Source organism: Oryctolagus cuniculus, chromosome 11 (assembly GCF_964237555.1).
Source record: "Oryctolagus cuniculus chromosome 11, mOryCun1.1, whole genome shotgun sequence".
Lineage (NCBI taxonomy): Eukaryota > Metazoa > Chordata > Mammalia > Lagomorpha > Leporidae > Oryctolagus > Oryctolagus cuniculus.
The window spans coordinates 92,084,074-92,105,383 of record NC_091442.1 but is presented as its reverse complement, the minus strand read 5'-3'; the positions used below and the strand labels follow the sequence as shown (position 1 = coordinate 92,105,383).

Sequence of the window (21,310 nt, the reverse complement as noted above, 5' to 3'; positions counted from 1 at the left end):
GGATTTTTTTTTTTTTTTCACCAAAGTACATTTGTTTTTCCTCCTGAAAGATTGTTTTGTATTGCCTATTTTTAGGAAGAAAAAGGTTACATTTTCATGGAGATATGAAATATGATATATATGAAACAGGGTATATACTACTTGAAAATATTAATGTGTTGACAAAATATGTAGACACACACAGAGTAAACTTTCAGATAGGGAGAGAATGTTTCCATGGATGTTGTGGCAACAGTTCATCCTGGTTACTAGACAACATTGCATAACTGGTGCAGCTATTTCAGTTCCTAACTGCTTATATAAGCAAAGATTTGGAAAGACTTACTTGAAAGAACACAGTGCATGCAAACCTAAATGTCTCAAAACTGAAATTTGTCTATTTGGAAGTGTAGAGTAGTCCTATGCAATATAGTATCCCCAGATCCCCACCCCCCAGGTTCTAGGAGAACCCATGATAGATCAAGTTGCAGGAGTCTCCTGTTTTCCCTGCTTTTCTGTGTGCTGACTTTCCTGGATTTACATATAAGCATCTCCTAAATGTGGGGTAGGTGAGGTTCTTTTAGGTTTTAAAACTTTGTTGAAGTTTACAAGATGGCATTTGAATTGAAAGTTTAGTGCATATGACTTCCAAAACTAAGTGTGCCTGTGACTTTGGGTGACTTGTTAAGCTTTAGGAAATGGCTGTTTTTATGGTATCTTTACACTCTGGCTCAGTGGCCCTACACTGTCTTTTTCCTGTTCTTGCTCTAAGGGGTACAAAGGAAATGAGTTTGGGCATTCGTAGAATTCATGTCTCTGGACTCACTAGCTAGTCCTTCCCTCAAATTTATGGTCATTTTATTAAAAGCCATTTCATCTTCACTTCAAATGATAGTATATATGACTAGTAGGATACAGTAACTGTTTATTCAGTAACTCAAAAAGCTAAATATTGACCTCTGAAATGCTTAATAGGAATAAGAAGAACACTTGTAAGTTTTGAGAAATAATCTAAACACATTAAACATTTGCTTTTGAAATTCAAAGAATTGTCAAAACCCTAAAAAATACTATGCAATAATTAGCAGAAGTAAATAAGGAAAAATGTAACTTTTCACAGATCTCTTACCACTTAGAAAATAAACTCTATTCTTTTCAGAATCAATCTTTACAATAGAGACGGGAGATAAAAGGTTAGCGGTAGGACAGAGATGATTTCCAAACCCCGGGACCCCTGCTCTTGCAGTGCAGCATCACTCATGTTATAAGAGCTACTAACGTTGTGAACGTGATGGCTGGCCTTTATTTTTTTTTTTTAAACAAAATTGTGCTTTGAGATTGTAAACCCAACAAAGTCAACAAGTAAAACTTTTAGCCTGTTAAAGGAACAAGGCATTTTTTTTAAAAAGATCTGGAAAGCTGTGAAGTTTATTATGTTAGTCTCATTGTAGAGAGACTAATAGTGTGCATGCAGTTCAGATGCCTTCCCTTTTTTCTTCCTGCAAATAAAGTATATTACAAATAAAAATAATAATAATCACTAAGTCCCAGGTGATCACAATGTATTGAAATATTTACTATTTTGATCTTCATTGCCCTTAAGTTTTGGAGTCACAATGAAACAAAACTTGTATTGATGAATTTGCCACAAGTTGTATAGTAATTAAGTTTTTTACATTAGTTCAGTTAAATAATCTTATGCAGTGAAACTAATCCTTATTGCTGTTGACAAAAGTGATTTGGGATTCAAACTTTTCTATATGAAATGTGTTTTTTTAAAAAATGAAGAAAACTTTTTTGTAAAGGCTGTTCTAAAACATGCTACTACTGGGAATTCACCCATGTAAATTTTTTTTAGAATTTTCGTTAGAGCATTAGCCTATTTCTGGGAACTGGAGGTATAGAAGTCGCAGGTATTATCTCTGCCTTCCAGCTTCCTGAGATCCTGATTTTCAACCGGTGACTCTTGACTGCTGCCGTAAAACCTACTCTCCCAGGCCTGGGAATCCAAGCCGGGTCCCTGGTTCCCACATCTGAGACGGAGGCATGCCGAAAATGCCCAACAGTTCTCAGCCCACACAGCCAGTAACAACTGGTTCCTTCCTCTTCCTGTGGAAGAGCAACATCCTCCGAGATGAGAAATGCGCCCCAGGAATGCAAGAACAGCAGTGAGCTTTTCACACAGGAAATTACTAGGGTAGCACTCTGAAAAGTGCTTGTCTCCTGGACTGTCAGCCGGTAATGAGCTTCCTGCTGACCTAGAGGATGCTTAGCTCCAAGTTAAATGCCATTTGTGGGGCTGTCGGGGAGTTTCACAGAAAATAATAAACTTGGCTTTCCGCTCTCTTACTTTTGTACCCATTCAGCTTTGACTTAGTTTGTGCTGCTCAGGTAGTAAAGCCAGTTGATTTTGCTCCTCCTTTTAGCCACTTGGCAGTTAATTGTTTGTCAAAAGTGTCACCAAGTCCACTAAAGTAAAATTTTCAGTCATTTGTTTGTGCTTTATAAAGTCAAGATGTGTAAAATATATTAAAACTTTAAAGATATTTAAAACCTCATAGTCTTAATGATCTGCATCATAAGAACCAGTAGTCCTGGACTGGTTCTGTCTGTATCTTTTAGGTAGGTTGCTTGCTTGTCTTGCTTGCTTGCTTTCTTAGATCTTATTTATTTATTTGAGAGGTAGAGTTACAGACAGTGAGAGGGAGAGACAGAGAGAAAGGTCTTCTGTCCGTTGGTTCACTTCCCAGATGGCCTCAACGGCTGGAGCTGCACCCATCTGAAGCCAGGAGCCTCTTCCCAGTCTCCCATGTGGGTGTAGGGGCCCAAGACTTGGGCCATCTTCCACTGCTTTCCCAGGCCATAGCAGAGGGCTGGATTGGAAGAGGGGGCAGCTGGAATTAGAACCGGCGCCCATATGGGATGCCGGTGCCACAGGCAGAGGATTAACCTACAGTGTTACGGCGCTGACCCCAAGGTTTCTTGCTTTTACTTTCTGAGGTAGACATCAGTAGAAAATGTTATACTCTGTACACCGTCATACATCCTCAGGCGTAAGTAAAACTGCTTCAAATCAACCAGCCAATTTCTATCAGTTAAATTTCAGATTGACTTTTTTTAAGATTTATTTATTTGAGAGGTAGAGTTGCAGACAGGGAGAGACAGAGATAAAGGTTTTCCTCCTGCTGGTCAACTCCCCAAATAGCTGCAATGGGCAGAGCTGGGCTGATCTGAAGCCAGGAGCCGGGAGCTTCCTCTGGGTCTCCCACGCGGGTGCAGGGGCCCAAGGACTTGGGCCATCTTCCACTGCTTTCCCAGGCCACAGCAGAGAGCTTGGATGGGAAGTGGAGCAGCCAGGACTAGAACTGGCACCCATATGGGATGCTGGCACTGCAAGCGGAGGCTTAGTCTAGTACACCACAGCGCCAGGCCCCAAATTGACTTTTAGAATTGAAGAATGTTTTAGTATATTTTGATTTCTTGTTTCTTTCCCCCCTAATTCTTCGACTGTTTTATCTTTTGCTAAGGGTGAAAATGGATACTACAAAACTGGACTTTCATATCATATATACTTTTGAAACTGTTTTCATATTGACCACAGAATATTCTGTGTTTATAGTGCCTAAATTCTTTTACTTTTCATGTATTTATTTGGATGATTTTGCTGAAGCACTTAAGAGTTAAATGTTTGTTTTAAGTTGAAGGAGAGATGGAGAAGGAATGCCAGGCATTTCCTCGTTTTCAGAATGTCTTTTTAATGAACATTCCTCTGTCCTCCTTTGGAACAACCATCTCCACTCAGCAAAGCTCCTAAGTATTTAGTTCCTCATAATCCAACCACTTTCTTTTATTTCCCAGCCCTAGGGAGGTAGCTATTTCATGCATTTACTGTCTCTTCTTAGTTCCCTTTTAGACCTTTACAAGCTTCCAAACCTGTTCATCCAATTCCCTGTATTAAATTCTGTCAGGCCAGCACCATGGCTCACTAGGCTAATCCTCCACCTGTGGCGCCAGCACCCGGGGTTCTAGTCCCAGGTGGGTGCCGGATTCTGTCCCAGTTGCTCCTCTTCCTGTCCAGCTCTCTGCTGTGGCCCAGGAAGGCAGTGGAGGATGGCCCAGATCCTTGGGCCCTGCACCCGCGTGGGAGGTCAGGAGGAAGCACCTGGCTCCTGGCTTCGGATCGGTGCAACACGCCAGCCGTAGCAGCCACTTGGGGGTGAACCAAGGGAAAAAGGAAGACCTTTCTCTCTGTCTCTTTCTCTCTCACTGTCTAACTCTGCCTGTCAAAAACAAACAAACAAACAAAAATTCTGTCAGTTAAAATAACTACTGTGGGGGCTGGCACTGTGGCATAGCAGGTAAAGCCACTGCCTGCAGTGCCAGCATCCTGTGTGGGCACTGCATATCTGGGGAGTGAACCAGCGGATGGAAGACCTCCCTCCCTCCTTCTCTCTCTCTCTCTCTCTCTCTGCCTCTGCCTTTCAAACGAAAATAAATCTTTAAAACAAAAAAATAACTGCTGTGGCCTCTTGTTTTCCTCCTGGACCCTGAGTGATACATAGTGAAGCATGAGTCAGCACTGCCATCTCCCACAATTCACATTAGTAGGAAGCTAGAGGCAGGGGTGCCAAAGACAGAAATTGAACCTAGGCACTCCAGTGAGGGGTGGCTGCATCTTAACAGGAAGATCTCTTAACCGCTAGGCCAAATACCTGCCCTTATTGCATGTTAATGACAATGAAGTACAATGTGTGCAATGCTGGATTTTATCTGGGCCAGTGAAAAAGTTGCTTTACAGGTTGTTGTTAAGAAAATTGGCAAAAATTGAGTGTAGACCGACTATTAGACAATAATACCAATGTTAAATTTCCTGATTTTTTAAAGATTTATTTATTTATTTGAAAGGTGGAGTTACAGATAGGCAGAGGCAGAGAGAGGTCTTCCATCCACTGGTTCACTCCCCAAATGGCCACAACGGCCAGAGCTGGGCCAATCCAAAGCCAGGAGCTTCCTCCAGGTCTCCCACACACGTACAGGGGCCCAAGGACTTGGGCCATCATCTGCTGCTTTCCCAGGCCATAGCAGAGAGGTGGATCAGAACTAGAGCAGCCGGGACCCAATTGGCACCCATATAGGATGCCAGCACTGCAGGCAGTGGCTCCACCCACTACACCACAGTGCCACCCCCCCCCTTTTTTTTAAAGATTTATTTTATTTTTGTTTGAAAGACAGATTGACCCAGAAACAGAGGGAGAGACAGAGAGAGGAATCTTCTGTCTGCTGGTTCACTCCCCAAATGGCCCCAAAGGCCAGGGCTTGGCCAGGCCAAGCCAGGAGCCAGGAGCTTTTTCCTGATCTACGTGGGAGGAGGAGCCCAAGCACTTGGGCCATCTTCTGCTGCTTTCCCAGGCACATCAGCGGGGAGCCGGATCAGAAGTGGAGCAGCCAGGACTTTAACTGGTTCCCATAAGGAATGCTGACATTCCAGGTGGCAGCTTTACCCACTACCCCACAACGCTGGCCCAATGATTTTGAGAATCATATTGTGGTTATATAATATTCTTGTTCTTAGGATATACTTACTCTAGTAATTGAGGAAAAGGGACATATTGTCTGTAACTTCTCTCAAAAGCTTTGGAAAAAAATGAGCTAGGCAGCTAGCTAGAGAACAGATATGACAAAATGCCAACAGTTGGTGAATGAAGAAATATGTGCAAGATTTTTTTATCATTCTTGCAACTTCTCTTTAAGTTTTAAATTATTTTAAAAATAAAAATTAGATTTCACTATATTATGAGTGAAAATACTCCATATATCATATTAAAAAGTTTGTAATAAGGGCCAGAGTTCTGGTGCAGCAGGCCAAACTGCTGCTTAACTCATTTGGGGACCATTTCCAGTCCTAGTTGCTCCTTTTTTTTTTTTTAAGGTTTATTTATTTATTTGAAAGAGAGGGAGAGACAGAGAGATCTTCCTGCTAGTTCACTCCCCAAATGGCCACAAGGGTCTGGGCCAGGCAAAAGCCAGGAGCCAAGATCTTCATCTGGTTCTCCCATTTGGGTACAGGGGCCCAGGGACTTGGGCCATCTTCTGCTGCTTTCTAACACACATTAACAAGGAGCAAAATCAGAAGTGGAGGAGCGGGGCCAGCTCCATGGCACAGTAGGTTAATCTTCCACCTGAGGTGCTGGCATCTAATATGGGCGCTGGTTCTAGTCCCAGTTGCCACTCTTCCAGTCCAGCTCTCTGCTGTGGCCTTGAAGAACAATAGAAGATGCCCAAGTGCTTGGGCCCCTGCACCCACATGGGAGACCGGGAGGAGGCATCTGGCTCCTGACTTCGGATCTACGCAGCTCCTGCCATTGTGGCCATCTGGGGAGTGAAGCAGTGGAAGGAAGACCTTTCTGTCTGTCTCTCCCTCTCAGTGTCTGTAACTCTACCTTTCAAAAAATAAATAAAATCTTAAAAAAGAGGAAGACGAAGAAGAAGTAGAGCAGCTGGGACTCAAACCAGCACCCATATGGGTTGCCTGTGCTGCAGGTGGCAGCTTAAACCACTACACCAACCACTACACCACAGTGCTGGCCCCCTGGATGCTCCATTTCTGACGCAGCTCCCTGCTAATACATCTGGCAGAGCAGTGGAAGATGGCCCAAGTACTCGGCTCCTGCAACCCACACCCACATGGGAGACCTAAATGGAGTTCCAAGCTCCCAGCTTCAGCCTGGCTGTTGAGGCCATTTGGGGAGTGATCCAGTAGATGGAAGATATATATCTCTCTAACTCTGCCTTTCAAATAAATAAATCTTTTTTTTTAAGCATGTAACAATATAATTCTAATTTTGTAAAGGGGAAAGTGTGTTTATTCACTCAACAATTCCAAGGGTCTCATAAACACATACACTATCCTGTGCTTTGGAATTTGCCCCAGTTCATCTAGCTAGTAAGCAACAAAGCTGGATTTTGAACTCTGTCTAGCTTTATAAGTGTGTGCTTTTAACTACTGTGTAGTATGATTGTGTTTCTCCAGCACTAACTTTCTTAATTATATAAAGAATAAATAAAATTTAAAAAAAATAGAAAAGGCACATATACCATCACACAAAATAAAAATATGAAATCTTGCCAGAACACAACCATTGTCTTCCAGGAAGAAGTTGATGTTACAGAATCTAGAAGCTTAGAGAATAGGCCTTGCCCCCCAGCCTCAGGAGCTCAGAGGATAGACCCTTTGGAGTTGGCCCCAGGCCTCTGAAGCACACCAGTCAGCTACTACCAGTCTATCCAAGAGCTGAAGAAAGAGGCTGGGAGGTACAGCCAGCCCAGAAGGAGGAGCAAGTCTCCTCTGCTCTCTGATCTCCACATGCCTACCCGTGGCAGAGCCTGATAAGGAGCCAGCTGGTTAAGAGAAAACTAGTTTGCAGCCTGTGCCTCTCAGAGTTCCAGAGGGTGGGTTTGGAACCAAAGGACACATTGTTGTATAAGAGGAATTATTAGATTAAAGGCTAGAAACTTTTAAAACAAGTTTTATAAGGTCAATTTCACTTTAGAATGTATATACACATTTGGATTCCCACTTAATTCTCTTTTTCTTATTCTGTTTGTTCTTGATGTATTAGTCATTTCTTTTTAATTATTGTAGGTTTTAGAATATTTCTTTAAAATGATAGATACTTTTTTTCTTCAAAAGTTTCTTGGAAATTCTTGCTATTATTTATCCACATGGACCTTAAAATTTTTCTTTCCAGTTCCCAAAAACATCTTGTTGGAATGTTGATTGTCTGTGTTAGACTTATTAAATAATTTGGGGAGAATTGTCAATTCTGCCACCTTCAGTTTTTCATCTAGGGTTGACGTATTACAGATAAATATATTAAAGTTTCACTGAATCAGATTTAGCTAGAGAGTTCTCAATACATGCCTGTGGTTCCCATAAGAATAGCCACCATTTTTCATATTCTAGTAAGCATCTTACCTCCCTCCTTAAGCATATACACATGTTTTCTCACTCCACAGATTAGTCTTGAAGAGGTTAGATAACTTGCCCAGTCACACAGCTTTGAAGCAAGGGCTGGACTGGACTAACATCTGAGCCCACGCTCTGAACCCTGCACCACAGAGCCTGCTCCTCCCCACTCCTGACCCCTGGCCCTGCCGGTGAAGACACCAGGACCACATGCCTTGTTTTCTGAATCCTGAGTTTATCTTCCTTGTTTTACTTAAGTATATTTCTTCACTGCAGTACAGTAGCCAAAGAGGCTCAGTTTCTTGGCTGGGGAAAAGAAAGGAGACAGGGTTCATATAAGGACCTCCAGTTTGGGAGCAGATGGGGAAATAGGCCCTAGAACAATGCCTCTAAGTGATTGGGTTGTGGAGGCTTCTTTGGGACTTTACACATCACCCGTTCTTGCTTGTCAAGTACATAATTCCTTAGCATGCACCAGACTTAAATGAGTACAAATCTATAACTTGGGATGAGACTCCTTATCAAAAAGAATTTTGTTTAAGACACACTGGTCTCTTACTGATTACTCAGAAGGTATGCAGTCATATGGTGCTCATCATGGGTTGTTCAGGCCTGATTGTGTGGATACTGTGTCCTGATGTGATAACCATTTGATCTGTCATATCTTTCAGTCTGTTTCCTGATGGTACGATGGCTGTCCCTGCCTTGACAGGGCTTAGTTGTTAGCACCCTTTCGCTGCTCCCCCAGGTCCCTACTGCTGACCCCTCACTAATTTCTGTCTGTTAAGTTTTTTTTTTTCTTTTGTAAAAAAGGATCTTTTTTACAGCAGGACCCATGTGTACAGGAGTTTTCACTGGTGCTATTATTGCTGTTAGTTCTGGTGGGGGCAGGTTTTATTTTCTTTGTGGAACATGAGAACATCACTTTCCATCAGAGTTAACTAGTGTGATTTTTTTTATCAAGTGAATCCTATTTATTTTTTTAATTTTAAAACAGAGGTGTGTTTTCTTAATAAACATTCTTGGTTTATTGGGTTGGAAATCTTGTGGACATGGCTCAAAAGCCTGCCCAAGCCCATACTGTTTTGTTTTTTTCTCCTAATGAGTTGAGGCATTTACAACTGTGCAGCTAGTCGCAGGATCCAGGCTGTGCCCCCTGACCTTTCTCTCCCTCACTTGCTGTTTATTATTGTTCCCCAGGCCATGCGTGTCCACAGTACCAAGGATCCAGTTGCTGCACACTTCCAGCTCCTTTGCCTCAGTCCACATCCCTTGGGCTGATTGTGTAACAGAGCTGCATGCGTGACAGTGTTGTACTTTGTCCCTGTAGATAGAAAATCCAGCAGAATTTTGTGGTTCTCTTGGACAGTTCTGTTTAAGGCTGCACATTCAGGGGCAGGTATTTGGTGTAGCATTTAAGCTGCCCCTATCCCACATTAGTGTCTGGTTTGGGATCCTGGCTCAGCTTTCCATTCCAACTTACTGCTAATCCACACCCTGAGAGGAAACAAGTGATGGCTCCAGTAGTTAGGCTTCTGTCACTCATGTGGGAGACCCAGGTTGAATTCCCAGCTGCTGGCTTTATCCCTGGATATTGTGGACATCTGGAGAGAGAACCAGAGGATGGTAAATATCTGTCTCTCTGCCTGCCTTCCTCCCTTCCTCCCTTCCTCCCTTTCTCCCTTTCTCCCTTTCTCCCTTTCTCCCTTCTCCCTTCTCCCTTCTCCCTTTCTCTCCTTCTTTCCTTCTTCTTCTTCTTCTTTTTTTTTTTTTTTTGACAGGCAGAGTTAGACAGTGAGAAAGTTATAGACAGTGAGAGACAGAAAGAAAGGTCTTCCTTCCATTGGTTCACTCCCCTAACGGCCGCCATGGCCAGCGCTGCACCGATCCGAAGCCAGGAGCCAGGTGCTTCCTCCTGGTCTCCTATGCGGGTGCAGGACCCAAGCACTTGGGCCATCCTCCACTGCACTCCCGGGCCACAGGGGAGAGCTGGACTGGAAGAGGAGCAACCAGGACTAGTACCCAGCGCCCCAACCGGGACTAGAACCCAGGGTGCCAGCGCCACAGGTGGAGGATTAGCCAAGTGAGCCACAGTGCCGGCCTCACTGCCTTTCATATAATATAACTAAAAATTTTTTTTAAAAAAACAACTTTAAAGCTTCAGGTTTTCAAGAAAATGAATTTGCATTCTCCCTACTTTGTCCATTCTCTAAGATGATATTACATAGAATAAATTTAATTTGAATGACATCCAGCATCAAGAAAAGTACCATGTTGAGTAGATGTTATTCTAAATTGTGAAATATACATTTTGGGGATATTAATTTAATAAAATTTCGGGATAATAATTCCTTAATTGAAATAAAACTATAAATGCATCATTAAAATAAAGTGAAGACAATTGTGTGCTTTGGAAAATCAGTTGAAATTGGGAGAATTTGACTAAGAAATACACTGTCTCAGATTCATACTTTTAGAAAATATAGGTCACCGCTTTTAGAAAACATAGGTTACCACTTTATTATTTTTTTTAAGATTATGTATTTGAAAGGCAGAGGTACAGAGGGAGAGGGAAAGAGAGAGGGAGAGGGAGGAGGAGGGGGAGAGAGAGAGGTGTTGCAGTTGATTTCTCAACAATGTTGCAATGGATTCCTTTTGGAGAGGAGGAGCGTGGTGGGGGCAAGAAGCACGGAGTCATCACACAGACCCCAGGAGTCGGGTGAAAGCAAGCAGACTTGAGGCAAGCAGCCCACAGACTCGTTTATTTCAGTTAGCAGTTAGTACAACAGCTTATATAGTCAAGACCAGCCAATCCGGTCAAGGGGCGGTCTATGCCCCAACCAATCGCAGCCTGTTGCCAGGCAGTTTCCAAAGTCATCCAATTACAACCTGTTGCCAGGTGGGCTCCATTTGCCAGGTGGGTTTCAAAGCCATCCAATCACAGCCTGTTGCCAGGCAGGCTCCGTTTGCCAGGTGGGTTTCAAAGCCATTCCTGAGTAACTGATGCTCACTTGCCAGTGGCCATCTTGGCATGGCCTTCTCATTCTACCACAGAGAAGGATGAGCCAGGGTTGGGTCAGGCCGAAGCCAGGAGTCTATAAATCCATCAGGGTCTCCCATGTGAGTGCAGGGGCCCAGGGATTTTTGAGCCATCATCTGCTTTACCTGGTGCATTAGCTGGGAGCTAGATCAGAAGTGGAACAGCTGGGAATGGAATAGGTACTGATATGTGATGTCGGCTTGACAGATGACAGCTTAACCCACCACACAACAAGGCCCCAGTTGACCACTTTTTAAACTGAGAATACTGATAAATTTACCAAGTTATGAGAATTGGAAAAAAATATTGCTCATCTTAAATGTTATTTAAAAGTTTTGATTTTGAGAGCAACACTTTGCTCTAACATTATATTATTAATGTTTGAACACAAAGATCTATTTATTTTTGCTACTAATTTCTGTAACTATTTTAATGTATTTATTAGTCAAAGGAAATGACAGTCACATGCTGTGGATCCCAAAGATGAATATAGTTTGTATATTTTGTTTATTTTTAGTTTTTGCTTTGGAACTCCTTCCAGGCAGTTCTCTTGGCAACAGTGACGTTGCTACTGTCTATTATGTTTTTTTGCAATTCAGTTCTTCAATTATATACTACAATATAACGTATTTCATGCAAATCTTCCTGTTGTTCTATGTAGCCATTAACTTACGTAATTTTCCTTACATAAGTGAGGAAAAAGTTAAACAATACTTTTTTTTCATTTAAAAAAAAAAAAGAATGTACTGAAAATTTGCGTCTTTTCCTCCTGCCTCAGCTCCTCCCCCATTCTCTCTTCCCTCCAGGGTGGAAAATTTGGATCTGACTATAGGAACTAGGATTTGCTTGTTTTCTTTGCTTCTTAAACACCTGGCACAGGACAATCTAAGATGTCTGTAGTCTGTCCATAGACTAGGGCCAACCAGTTTGTCAGAGTGGAAAGGCCAGTACATGTGAATCAGTTACTTTTCTGACCATAGTTCTGCAGGCCCCAAATAAGTGAATCACAGCAGAAATAGCAAAGCTCTTGGAGTGCTACCCAAAGATGAGTTGGATTTCTGTGGGAACTGAGTTCAGGCAGAGAACCTTGTTGTGTTAGCATCGTGAAGGAAAGTGCATTACCCTAAGTCAGAGGCTGTCTAATGAACAGCATTCTTTCCTTTCCAAGAATGAATGCTGCAGACACGAGGTAGGAGTGTGTGTTGGGAGGGCGATAATAATGGTAAGCAAAAGCCATCATGAAGAGTTACATGGTACACTGAGAATAGGAATTGAGGGCATATGAGTCAGTAACATGTGTTAGATGGTGTTAGGTGGAACCAGACAGTTTCCCTGAGAAAGGTAATTGAAGTCAGATTTTTTTTAAAGATGTATTTATTCGAAAGGCAGAGTGACAGGAAGAGAGAGGGAGGGAGGGAATGAGAATATCATTTGTGTACTGATTCATCTGTAAAATGCCAACAACGCTGGGGCTGGACCAGGCCAAAGCTGGAGCCAGGAATTCAGTTGATCGAATTTGTAATGAGATGAGGATATGAAGGGGGAAATCAAGGATAATGTCTGGATTTCTAGCTTGTATAATGGTATGCCATCCATAGAGACTGCGGATTTACTATGGGATCAAAATTACAGGTTCCAATTTGGACATGTAGAGTTTGATTTATCTTTGAAATGCCACAGAGTACATGGTGAGTGTGCAGCAGGGTGCTCGGTGTGGAGCTTAAAGGAGAGGTCTGGAGTTGGAGTAAGAATGTGTGAGTCTTCAGCTTGTATGTAGTACTGAAAAAGCAGACTTAGATAAGATGGCCTGAGTGGAGACTCCAAATGAGAAGAGAGTTTAGGACTAGCCCTTGAGGAATTTCAAGAAAACATTTTGGTTAAAAAAAAAAAAAAGCATATGTAAAAGAGGCAGAGAAAGACTAGCAGAAAGCAAGGAAATCAGAGTGGTTTTGTGGCAGCTGAGGGAGGAGGAACATTTTAAGAGGCTGATAGAGATCATCACTGCTCAGTGTTCAAGGAAGGATTGAAAAATACATGGTGAGGGGCCAGCACTTTGGCATAGTGAGCTAAAGCCTCTGCCTGCAGCGCTGGCATCCCATATGGGTGCCAGTTCGTATCCCGGCTGCTCCTCTTCCAATCCAGCTCTCTGCTGTGGAAAGCAGCGGAAGATGGCCCAAGTCCTTGGGCCCCTGCACTCACGTGAGAGACCCAGAAGACGCTCCTGGCTCCTGGCTTTGGATCAGCTCAGCTCTGGCCGTTGGAGCCATTTAACGAGTGAACCAGTGGACAAAAGACCTTTCTCTCTGTCTCTCTCTCTCTCTGTAACTCCACATCTCAAATAAATATATAAATCTTTTTAAAAAAAAGTGCATGATGAACTTTGTAGGGATTATTGGTAGCCATTTAAAGACATTCTTTGATGGAGTAACACATGTGCAAGCCAATATGAGGTGGGTTAAAGAGTAAGTAAATGGTGAAGAGTGAGCAGAGGGTCAGCTAGAAAAGATATTTTTCATTTATTCAACACACTTGGTTGTGTGCCTGTTATGTACGAAGCAATGGGAATATACAGATAAAAGACTAAGTCTAATAATGTGATATTGGCCTAAATTGACAAGAATAATTAATACAGTAATTAAATAAAGAGAATGTGTGGTTTGGCTGGGTGTGTGCATGCATGTGCCCTTGAGAATTAGGTAAGGGAACAGAAGTCTGTGAGAGGCAACTTCCCTGATTCCGAGTGATACTTCAGCTGTTTCTTTTAAGAATTTGCTTGATAGTAAAAGGAACAGGGACAGAGTTTAGTAAGGACAAAGGCAAGAAGATTTGAGTAGGGAATGATTTCAGGGAACTGTGGATATCCCAGGCTGGCCTCAGCATTTGGGTGGGATTAAGGAATATCAAGAAATGAAACAGGAGGTAAAAGATAGGATGAGTGGCCAATGACCTTGAATATCATTTAAAGGCATTTGGATTCACCCTAAGAACCTTGGGGATGGGGGCCTGCACTGTGGCGCAGCGAGTTAAAGCCCTGGCCTGAAGCGCTGGCATCCCATATGGGTGCTGGTTCTAATCCCGGCTGCTCCATTTCTGATCCAGCTCTCTGCTATGGCCTGGGAAAGCAGTAGAGGATGGCCCAAGTCCTTGGGCCCCTGCACCCATGTGGGAAAACTAGTAGAAGCTCCTGGCTCCTGGCTCCTGGCTTCGGATCAGTGCAGCTCTGGCCTTTGTGGCCATCTGGGGAGTGAACCAGCAGATGGAAGATCTCTCTCTGTCTCCACCTCTTTCTGTAACTCTTTCAAATAAATAAAGTGAATATTAAAAAAAAAAAAAAAAGAACCCTAGGGGAATCAATGAAGGATTTTAAGCCAGAAGAATTACAAGAGCAAATCTGAGATGTGGAAAGGGAAGGATTGAAAGCAGGTTATATCAGAGGCATGAGGTGTTCAGAGGCCATTGCAGTCTTGATCCAGGTACACAGTGATGGTACCCAATTTGGGACAGTGACACAGGAGGTGAAGAAGAGCAACTGACCATGAGAGTTCAAGGAAAAAGGGTGAATAAGCTGTGCTTACTGGATTGGATGCAGAAAGAGTCTAGGATATCTCCCTTATTGGGGTCTGCTGGGTAAATCATTGCATTACTCCCCAAGGCAGGAAGAGACAGGATTGGGTATGAAGCATCCAGTCCAGAAATAAAAATTTTAGAATCTTTTCATTGATTGACCAAGCCACAGTTCCCGCACAGTGACCCCTGAAGGGCAGTTGTGATCGTGATTATGATAAACACATCAACTGCATCAGTCTCGTCACTTTCATCAGGAGCCGTCATCCGAAGCTTGTTGGAATAATGCTAGTTATTTGGTAAATTCTTTTGGCTGAAATGTGAATTAGATAAAACTCATTATATTTAATGACTGTGACTCGTGGACATGCTTTAGTGGTGTCACGACTTCCTCTTTAAGAACTTCCTGCTGACTCGTCTCTGTGTGTGTGTGTCACCCACACAAGAGTGAAAATAAATTATCGTGATTCTTAACCACTCTTTTTACAGAGTTATAGAATCTAGTTCATATTCTCTTGACTCATGGCATATGTGAAAAGTATTTTTGAATTGTGTGGTAGTATTTGAATGCGACTTTTTCCTGGGCCGTCTCCCCCCATAGTAATTGTTATGAAAAAAATCTTATCTTTATAAATAGTCATTAATTTTGTTGTCTTTGGTTTCTGAATTTAGTCTGCCAGCAAAATAAGCAAGGAGGAAAACACCCACATCTTTTTCACATGCAGAAATATGTGGATGAGAAACATGGCATCGCTGTCAAGCAGCCTTGTGTTATCATAGCCTGTACTTTCATTTACAATGAAGTATTTGTTACTGATACTCTCATAAGCAACCTAAGAATGCTATTTTTTCTGGAGTCATTTATTTATTTATTTGAAAGGCAGCATTACAGAGACAAAGGAAGAGAGAGAGAGAGATAGAGAGAGATCGATCTTCCATCCATTGGTTTACTCCCCAAATGGCTGCAGTGGCCAGTGCTGGGCCAAGCCACAGCCGGAAGCCTGGAACTCCATCTGGGTCTCCAATGTGGGTGACAGGGCCCAAACACTTGGACCATCTTCTGCTTTCCCAGGCACATTGGCTTGGAGCTAGATAAGAAGTTGAGGACCCAGTAATGGAACCAGTACTCATTTGGGGGGCTGGTGTCACAGATGGCTGCATAACCTGTGGTGCCACTCCAGCCCCTTCCTGGAGGCTTTTGTGCCATGATTTTTCAACTCAAATTATAAAGCATTATCAGGGCCAGCACTGTGGCATAGCAGATAAGGCCATTGCCTGCAATGCCGGCATCCAATGTGGGCTCTTGTTCGAGTCCCAGCTGCTGTTCAAGTCCCAGATGCTCCACTTCCAATCCAGCTCTCTGCTATGGCCTGGGAAAGCAGCGGAGGAGGGCTCAAATCTTTGGGCCCCTGCACCAGCGTGGGAGACCCGGAAGAGGCTTTTGGCTCCTGGCTTTTGGCTTCAGATTAGCTCAGCTCTGGCCATTGCAGCCATTTGGGGAGTGAACCAGTAGATGGAAGACCTCTCTCTCTCTCTCTCTCTGCTTCTGCCTCTCTGTAACTCTGCCTTTCAAATAAATAAATAAATTTTTTAAAAAAGAAAAGAAAAAGAAAAAAAGTTATTATCAACATGTAAAATATTCAAATTTAATTCATAGATGTAATTACATGATGTTAGATTGGCTTCCTATGCACATATTGTTGTTATGAAATAATTTTTCATCAACTGAAATAATGGGACTAGAATTTTTATATAGACATTGGATCATTGTCTAAGTATTTTTAAAAAGTATGAATCTGTCTGAAAATGGAAACCCTTATATATTTTTTTTGATAGAGAAACAGAGTGAGAGCGCTCATCTACTGGTTCACTCCCCAAATTCCCATGATTGCTGGGGCTGGGCCAGGGCTGTAGCTGGGAGCCAGAAAACCTACTGATACATTGGTATCTCATGGCTTTTTAAAAAATATATATTTATTGATTGATTTGAAAGGCAGAGGAAGAGACAGAGAGAGAGAGAGAGGTTTTCCATCATCTGGTTCACTCCCCAAATGACCTCAATGGCTGGACCTGCGCCAATCTGAAGCCAGGAGCCAGGAGCTTCTTCCGCGTCTCCAACGTGGGTTCAGGGGCCCAAGCACTAACCTTCTTCTGCTACTTTCTAATACACATTAGCTGGGAGCTGGATCAGAAATGGAGCAGCTGGGGCTCGTACCAGTGCCCATACGAGTTGTTGGCACTGCAGGCAGTGGCTTTACCCACTATGACACAGCACCAGTCCCTATCTCATGACTTTTAACACACAACTCATTTCTGTTAAGTTTGGCACTTGAGTTTTGAGGAACAGAAAATAGGGTCTGTATGAAAGCCCAAGGAATAATACTGTTTATCTCAGAATAAACAAGTCTGGATCATAACTTTTAAAGGTGTGTTCTAAATAATGCTTCTGATCCTGGAATAATTTCATTGTTTTTATAAAAAATGAGAATAGCTATTTGAGGACACACTTTGACCTGTTGATTTGGTTGGCTTTTTGTATACACGTTTAGGGTACAAAGGTGGTAGGGGTTTTGTTTGCTTTTGCAACACATATTTTAAATAAAAATGTTATAGACAATTCTAAAATGGCCTTCATGACAAGATACCATGAAATTTATAAAGTATTCCATGTTTTTAGGAATCCTGTGTTTACAGAGGGTCATGGTCAAAAATATGTCAGTTCTGCTCAAATAAATATACAAATTTGAATCACTTCCAATACACATCCAGAAAGAGTTTTAATGAAATTTTAAAAAAGTCAATTTTAAAACTGGCTTGGAGAAGCAAAGGACCAAAATGACCCGATCAATTTTGAAGAAATTTGAAGATTGAAGGCTCATTAAGCTATACGGGTTGTGATACAGAGATCCATGATAGAAAGCCTGTGAACAGACCCACACAAATATGGGAAGTCGAAACCTAGAAGGCTTGACTGTAGGTCTGTGAAGATGGACTGTTCAGGAAGTGTTGTTGAGACCACCAGCTATATGAAAAAAATACAATTATGTTCTTGTAGCCACAAATAAAATTAATACCAGATGGGTTAAAGACTTAAATATGAAAAACAATGCTTTAAAACTTTGAAAAGAAACCAAGGAAAACGTATTTATGTATTCTGATTAGGCAAGGATTTCTTAAACAAAACACAAATCATAAAGGGAAAAGTAGATAAACTTGGTTACTTTATAAAACAAAAATCTGTGTAAATAAAAAAAAGTGAAAACAAATCAGAGAAAGGAAATGTATCACACATACAGCAAAATTTTGGTATTCAAAATATGTAAAGAATCTCAAATATTTATTAGAAAAGAGAAGTAAATGGACAAATTAGAAAAGAGAAGTAAAGTGGACAAATATTTTAAATAGGCTATTTAGATAAAAATAATCAATATAAACATAAAATAGCCTCAAATTACCAGTAACCAAAGAAATGCACGGTGAAATTAAAACCATGAGATGCCATTTCCTGCCCATAATTTTGACAAAATTTGATAGGTCTAACCATGAAATATAGGTCACTTTGTAGATAAAAGAGAGATTTTTTTTTTCTACTAATAGAAGAATAAATTGAGTCCACCATTTTGAATAGTGCCTGGTAAAACTATGGCTTGATTATGTAAGTCTAGAGAAAATCTCATATACAAGAGACATTTACAGGAATGCCAACTGTAGCAGCCTATGCTAGTGAATAGTAGAAGGGATATATAAACTGTGAAATAGTCGGGGCCAGAATGGTGCAGAGGGTTAAGCTACCACCTGCAAACACTGGCTCCTACATGGGCCCTGATTTGAGTCTCGACTATTCTACTTCCAATTCAGCTCCCTGTTAATGTTCCTGGGAAAGCAGCAGAAGATGGGCCAAGTCTTTGGGCCTCTGCACCCACATTGGAGACCTGGATGGAGTTCCTGGCTTCCACCTGACCCATTCCCAGCCATTGTGGCCACTGGAGGGTGAACCAGCAGAAGGAAGACCTCTGTCTCTGCCTCTCTCTGTAACTGCCTTTCAAATAAGTAAATTTTTTTAAAATATTTTATTCATCTATTTGAAAGGCAGAGTTATAGAGAGGAAGAGACAGAGAGAAAGGTCTTCCATCCGTTGGTTCACTCCCCAAATGGCCGCAACAGCCGGAGCTGGGCAGATCCAAAGCCAGGAGCCAGGAGCTTCTTACGGGTCTCCCATATAGGTGCAGGGGCCCAAGGACTTCAGCCATTTTCCAGTGCTTTCCCAGGCCATAAGCAGAGAGCTGGATCAAAAGAGGAGCAGCTGAGACACAAACCAGCAACCTTATGGGATGCCAGCACAGCAGGCAGAGGCTTAGCCTAGTACTCCACAGTGCTGGCCCCAGTAAATCTGTTTTAAAAATTGTAGAGTGGCCACTCAATGGGATACTGTTTACTAGTACAAATAAGTGAACTTGAGTTGCATTCATCGCCATTCATTCTAAAAGTGGTAGTTAATGGAAAATACCCAAAGGTCATAATAGACTACTACATTATGTGAAGTTTTAATACATGAAAAAATAATGCCGTCATTTAGGAATGTCTAAATATGTAATAAACATAAAGGGATATGAATTTGAGTGATAAACACTGTATTTGAGATGGTGTTAATATCCTCTAAAAAGGATAGGGATTAGAGAAGTTTATTCTTTTTTCCTTATTTCTTAAGCTCAGGGGGAAAGTTTGCTTTGTTATTTTTTGTACTGTTTCATTTAAGAGAGAGAGAGAGAGAGAGATCTCACATCCACTGCTTCATTCTCCAGATGTTCCCAACAGCTAGGGTTGGGCCAGGCTGAAGCTCAGTTCAGGTCTCCCATATGCATGGTAGGGACTCAAGAACCTGAGCCATTGTCTGCTGCATTCCAGAGCATTCAAGAGCAGAGGAGCTAAGATTGAAACCAGATACTCTGCTATGGAATCTGGGTGTCTCAAGTGACAACTTAACCACTGTGCGGAATGCCTGCCCTCCTTATTTTCTTTCTTTAAAAAAAAAAAAAAAAGATTTAATTATTTATTTGAAAGAGTTACACAGAGAGAGGAGAAGCAGAGAGAGGTCTTCCATCCGATGGTTCACTCCCCAGTTGGCCACAATGACTGAAGCTGCACCGATCTGAAGCCAGGAGCCAGGAGCTTCTTCTGGGTCTCCCACGCGGGTGCAGGGGCCCAGGGACTTGGGCCATCTTCCGCTGTTATCCCAGGCCACAGCAGAGAGCTGGATCGGAAGAGGAACAGCTGGGACTAGAACCGATGCCCATATGGGATGCTGGCGCTTCAGGCCAGGGTGTTAACCCACTGCGCCACAGTGCGGGCCCCTCCTTATTTTCTTAATCATGTAGTAAGTGAAACATAAAAGGAAATTTTTATATAGGCTTTATTTGTCCTAGTTGTGTCTGCCCATTTGTTGAGGTTGATTTCTTCTGAGAGGATTCATTCTGAGAGGAGGAGCATGGTGGGGGCAAGAGGCGCGGAGTCACCACACAGACCCCTGGAGTCACGTGAAAGCGGGCCAGAGTTGCTATAGCTGCTCATATAGCCAAGGCAGCCAATCCGGTCAAAGGGTGGTCTATGCCGTAACCAATCACAGCCTGTTGCCAGGCAGTTTCTGAAACCATCCAATCACGGCCTGTTGTCAGTCAGGCTCTGTTGTCATGTGGTTTCTGAAGCCATCCAGTCACGGCCTATTGCCAGGCAGTTTCTGTTGTCAACGGCCATTTTGGCATGACCTCACCTTCTCATGACCTTCTCACCTTCTCATTCCACCATACCCATTCATCATTTCAAAATTAGTAAATTTCTCTAAAGAAGAGACTTAAGATTAGAGACAGAGGCAGCAATAAATTTGTGGCCTGAGCAGTCTTTTTAAATGGAACTGAATTGGTTGCACCAATATTCTAGTTGAGAGCTCTGTAAGAGTGTTTGTTAAATCTTTTGTGACAAATGAAATTTCAAATTTAGTTTGAAGAAGAAAATTCTGAAAGCTCTCCCTTGAGAAAAAGGTGTATGATTTCTCCTGAGGGACAAACAAGCCTTTTTCAGCTGAGGACATTGCATTTTGGAGACAAGATTTCGCAGGACATTTTGTGTGTTTGTCCCAGAAATACATTTAAATCAATCAGACTTGAAGTGTTAGAAGAATTCTTACAGGATGCATAGTACACTGTGCAAATATCTAAGACAAGAAGTAAAATGTGGTGTTCACCTTTGGCATTAATAACCCTAAGAACTTAAGAAATTGAGAATGAATTCTGTTGTGGTTCTGTGACAGTGCTTTCTGGGCAACCCTATGACACCTTTTTCTGTTTCCCTGAGTGGTCCGTCCTCTTCTGTCAACGCTAGCATGTGATTGTAGACAAATAACCAAACATAGAACAATACCCTGAATCCCTTCTGAGACAGTGTCCTCTTTGTCAGGATTCTCAGATGAGTTAACTCTGTGACTGTCTAGATCCTTGGTGCTGATGGTAAACTCAGTGTAAAGCCTCCTACTCTTTGGCTGCCACATCTAGTCTTTGCATTTGGAGAATTCATCAACCCCGGAAGGGCCTCCAACACATCCAGTAACCTGCCCTTTCACTGCCCATTTCCCGGGACCGTGTCTCTCTCTTGCATATGGCTTTCATTCTGTGGTCCATCACTGTAGCTGTGTTCTTGTCCCTTTTCCCCTATTGTCCTCACTCAGCAAACCGTCCTGAGCTAGATTGATTTCTTTGCTTTTTCTTCAA

At 42.3% G+C, this 21,310-nt stretch overlaps 1 protein-coding gene across 8 annotated transcripts in view; it reads left to right on the top strand.

Annotated features, from left to right (window-relative positions):
- POC1B (POC1 centriolar protein B) overlaps positions 1–21,310 on the top strand; it is a 117,770-nt gene that overhangs the window by 75,277 nt on the left and 21,183 nt on the right. Inside the window, exon 11 of one of the 8 annotated variants that reach the window (XM_070052684.1) lies at positions 1,913–2,328. The exons of the other annotated variants lie outside the window; for them this stretch is intronic. Coding sequence (XP_069908785.1) covers positions 1,913–1,942 — 30 coding nt within the window. The 3' untranslated portion in view covers positions 1,943–2,328. Of the gene's footprint in view, positions 1–1,912; positions 2,329–21,310 lie in introns of those variants that run through there. 8 annotated transcript variants of the gene reach the window in all.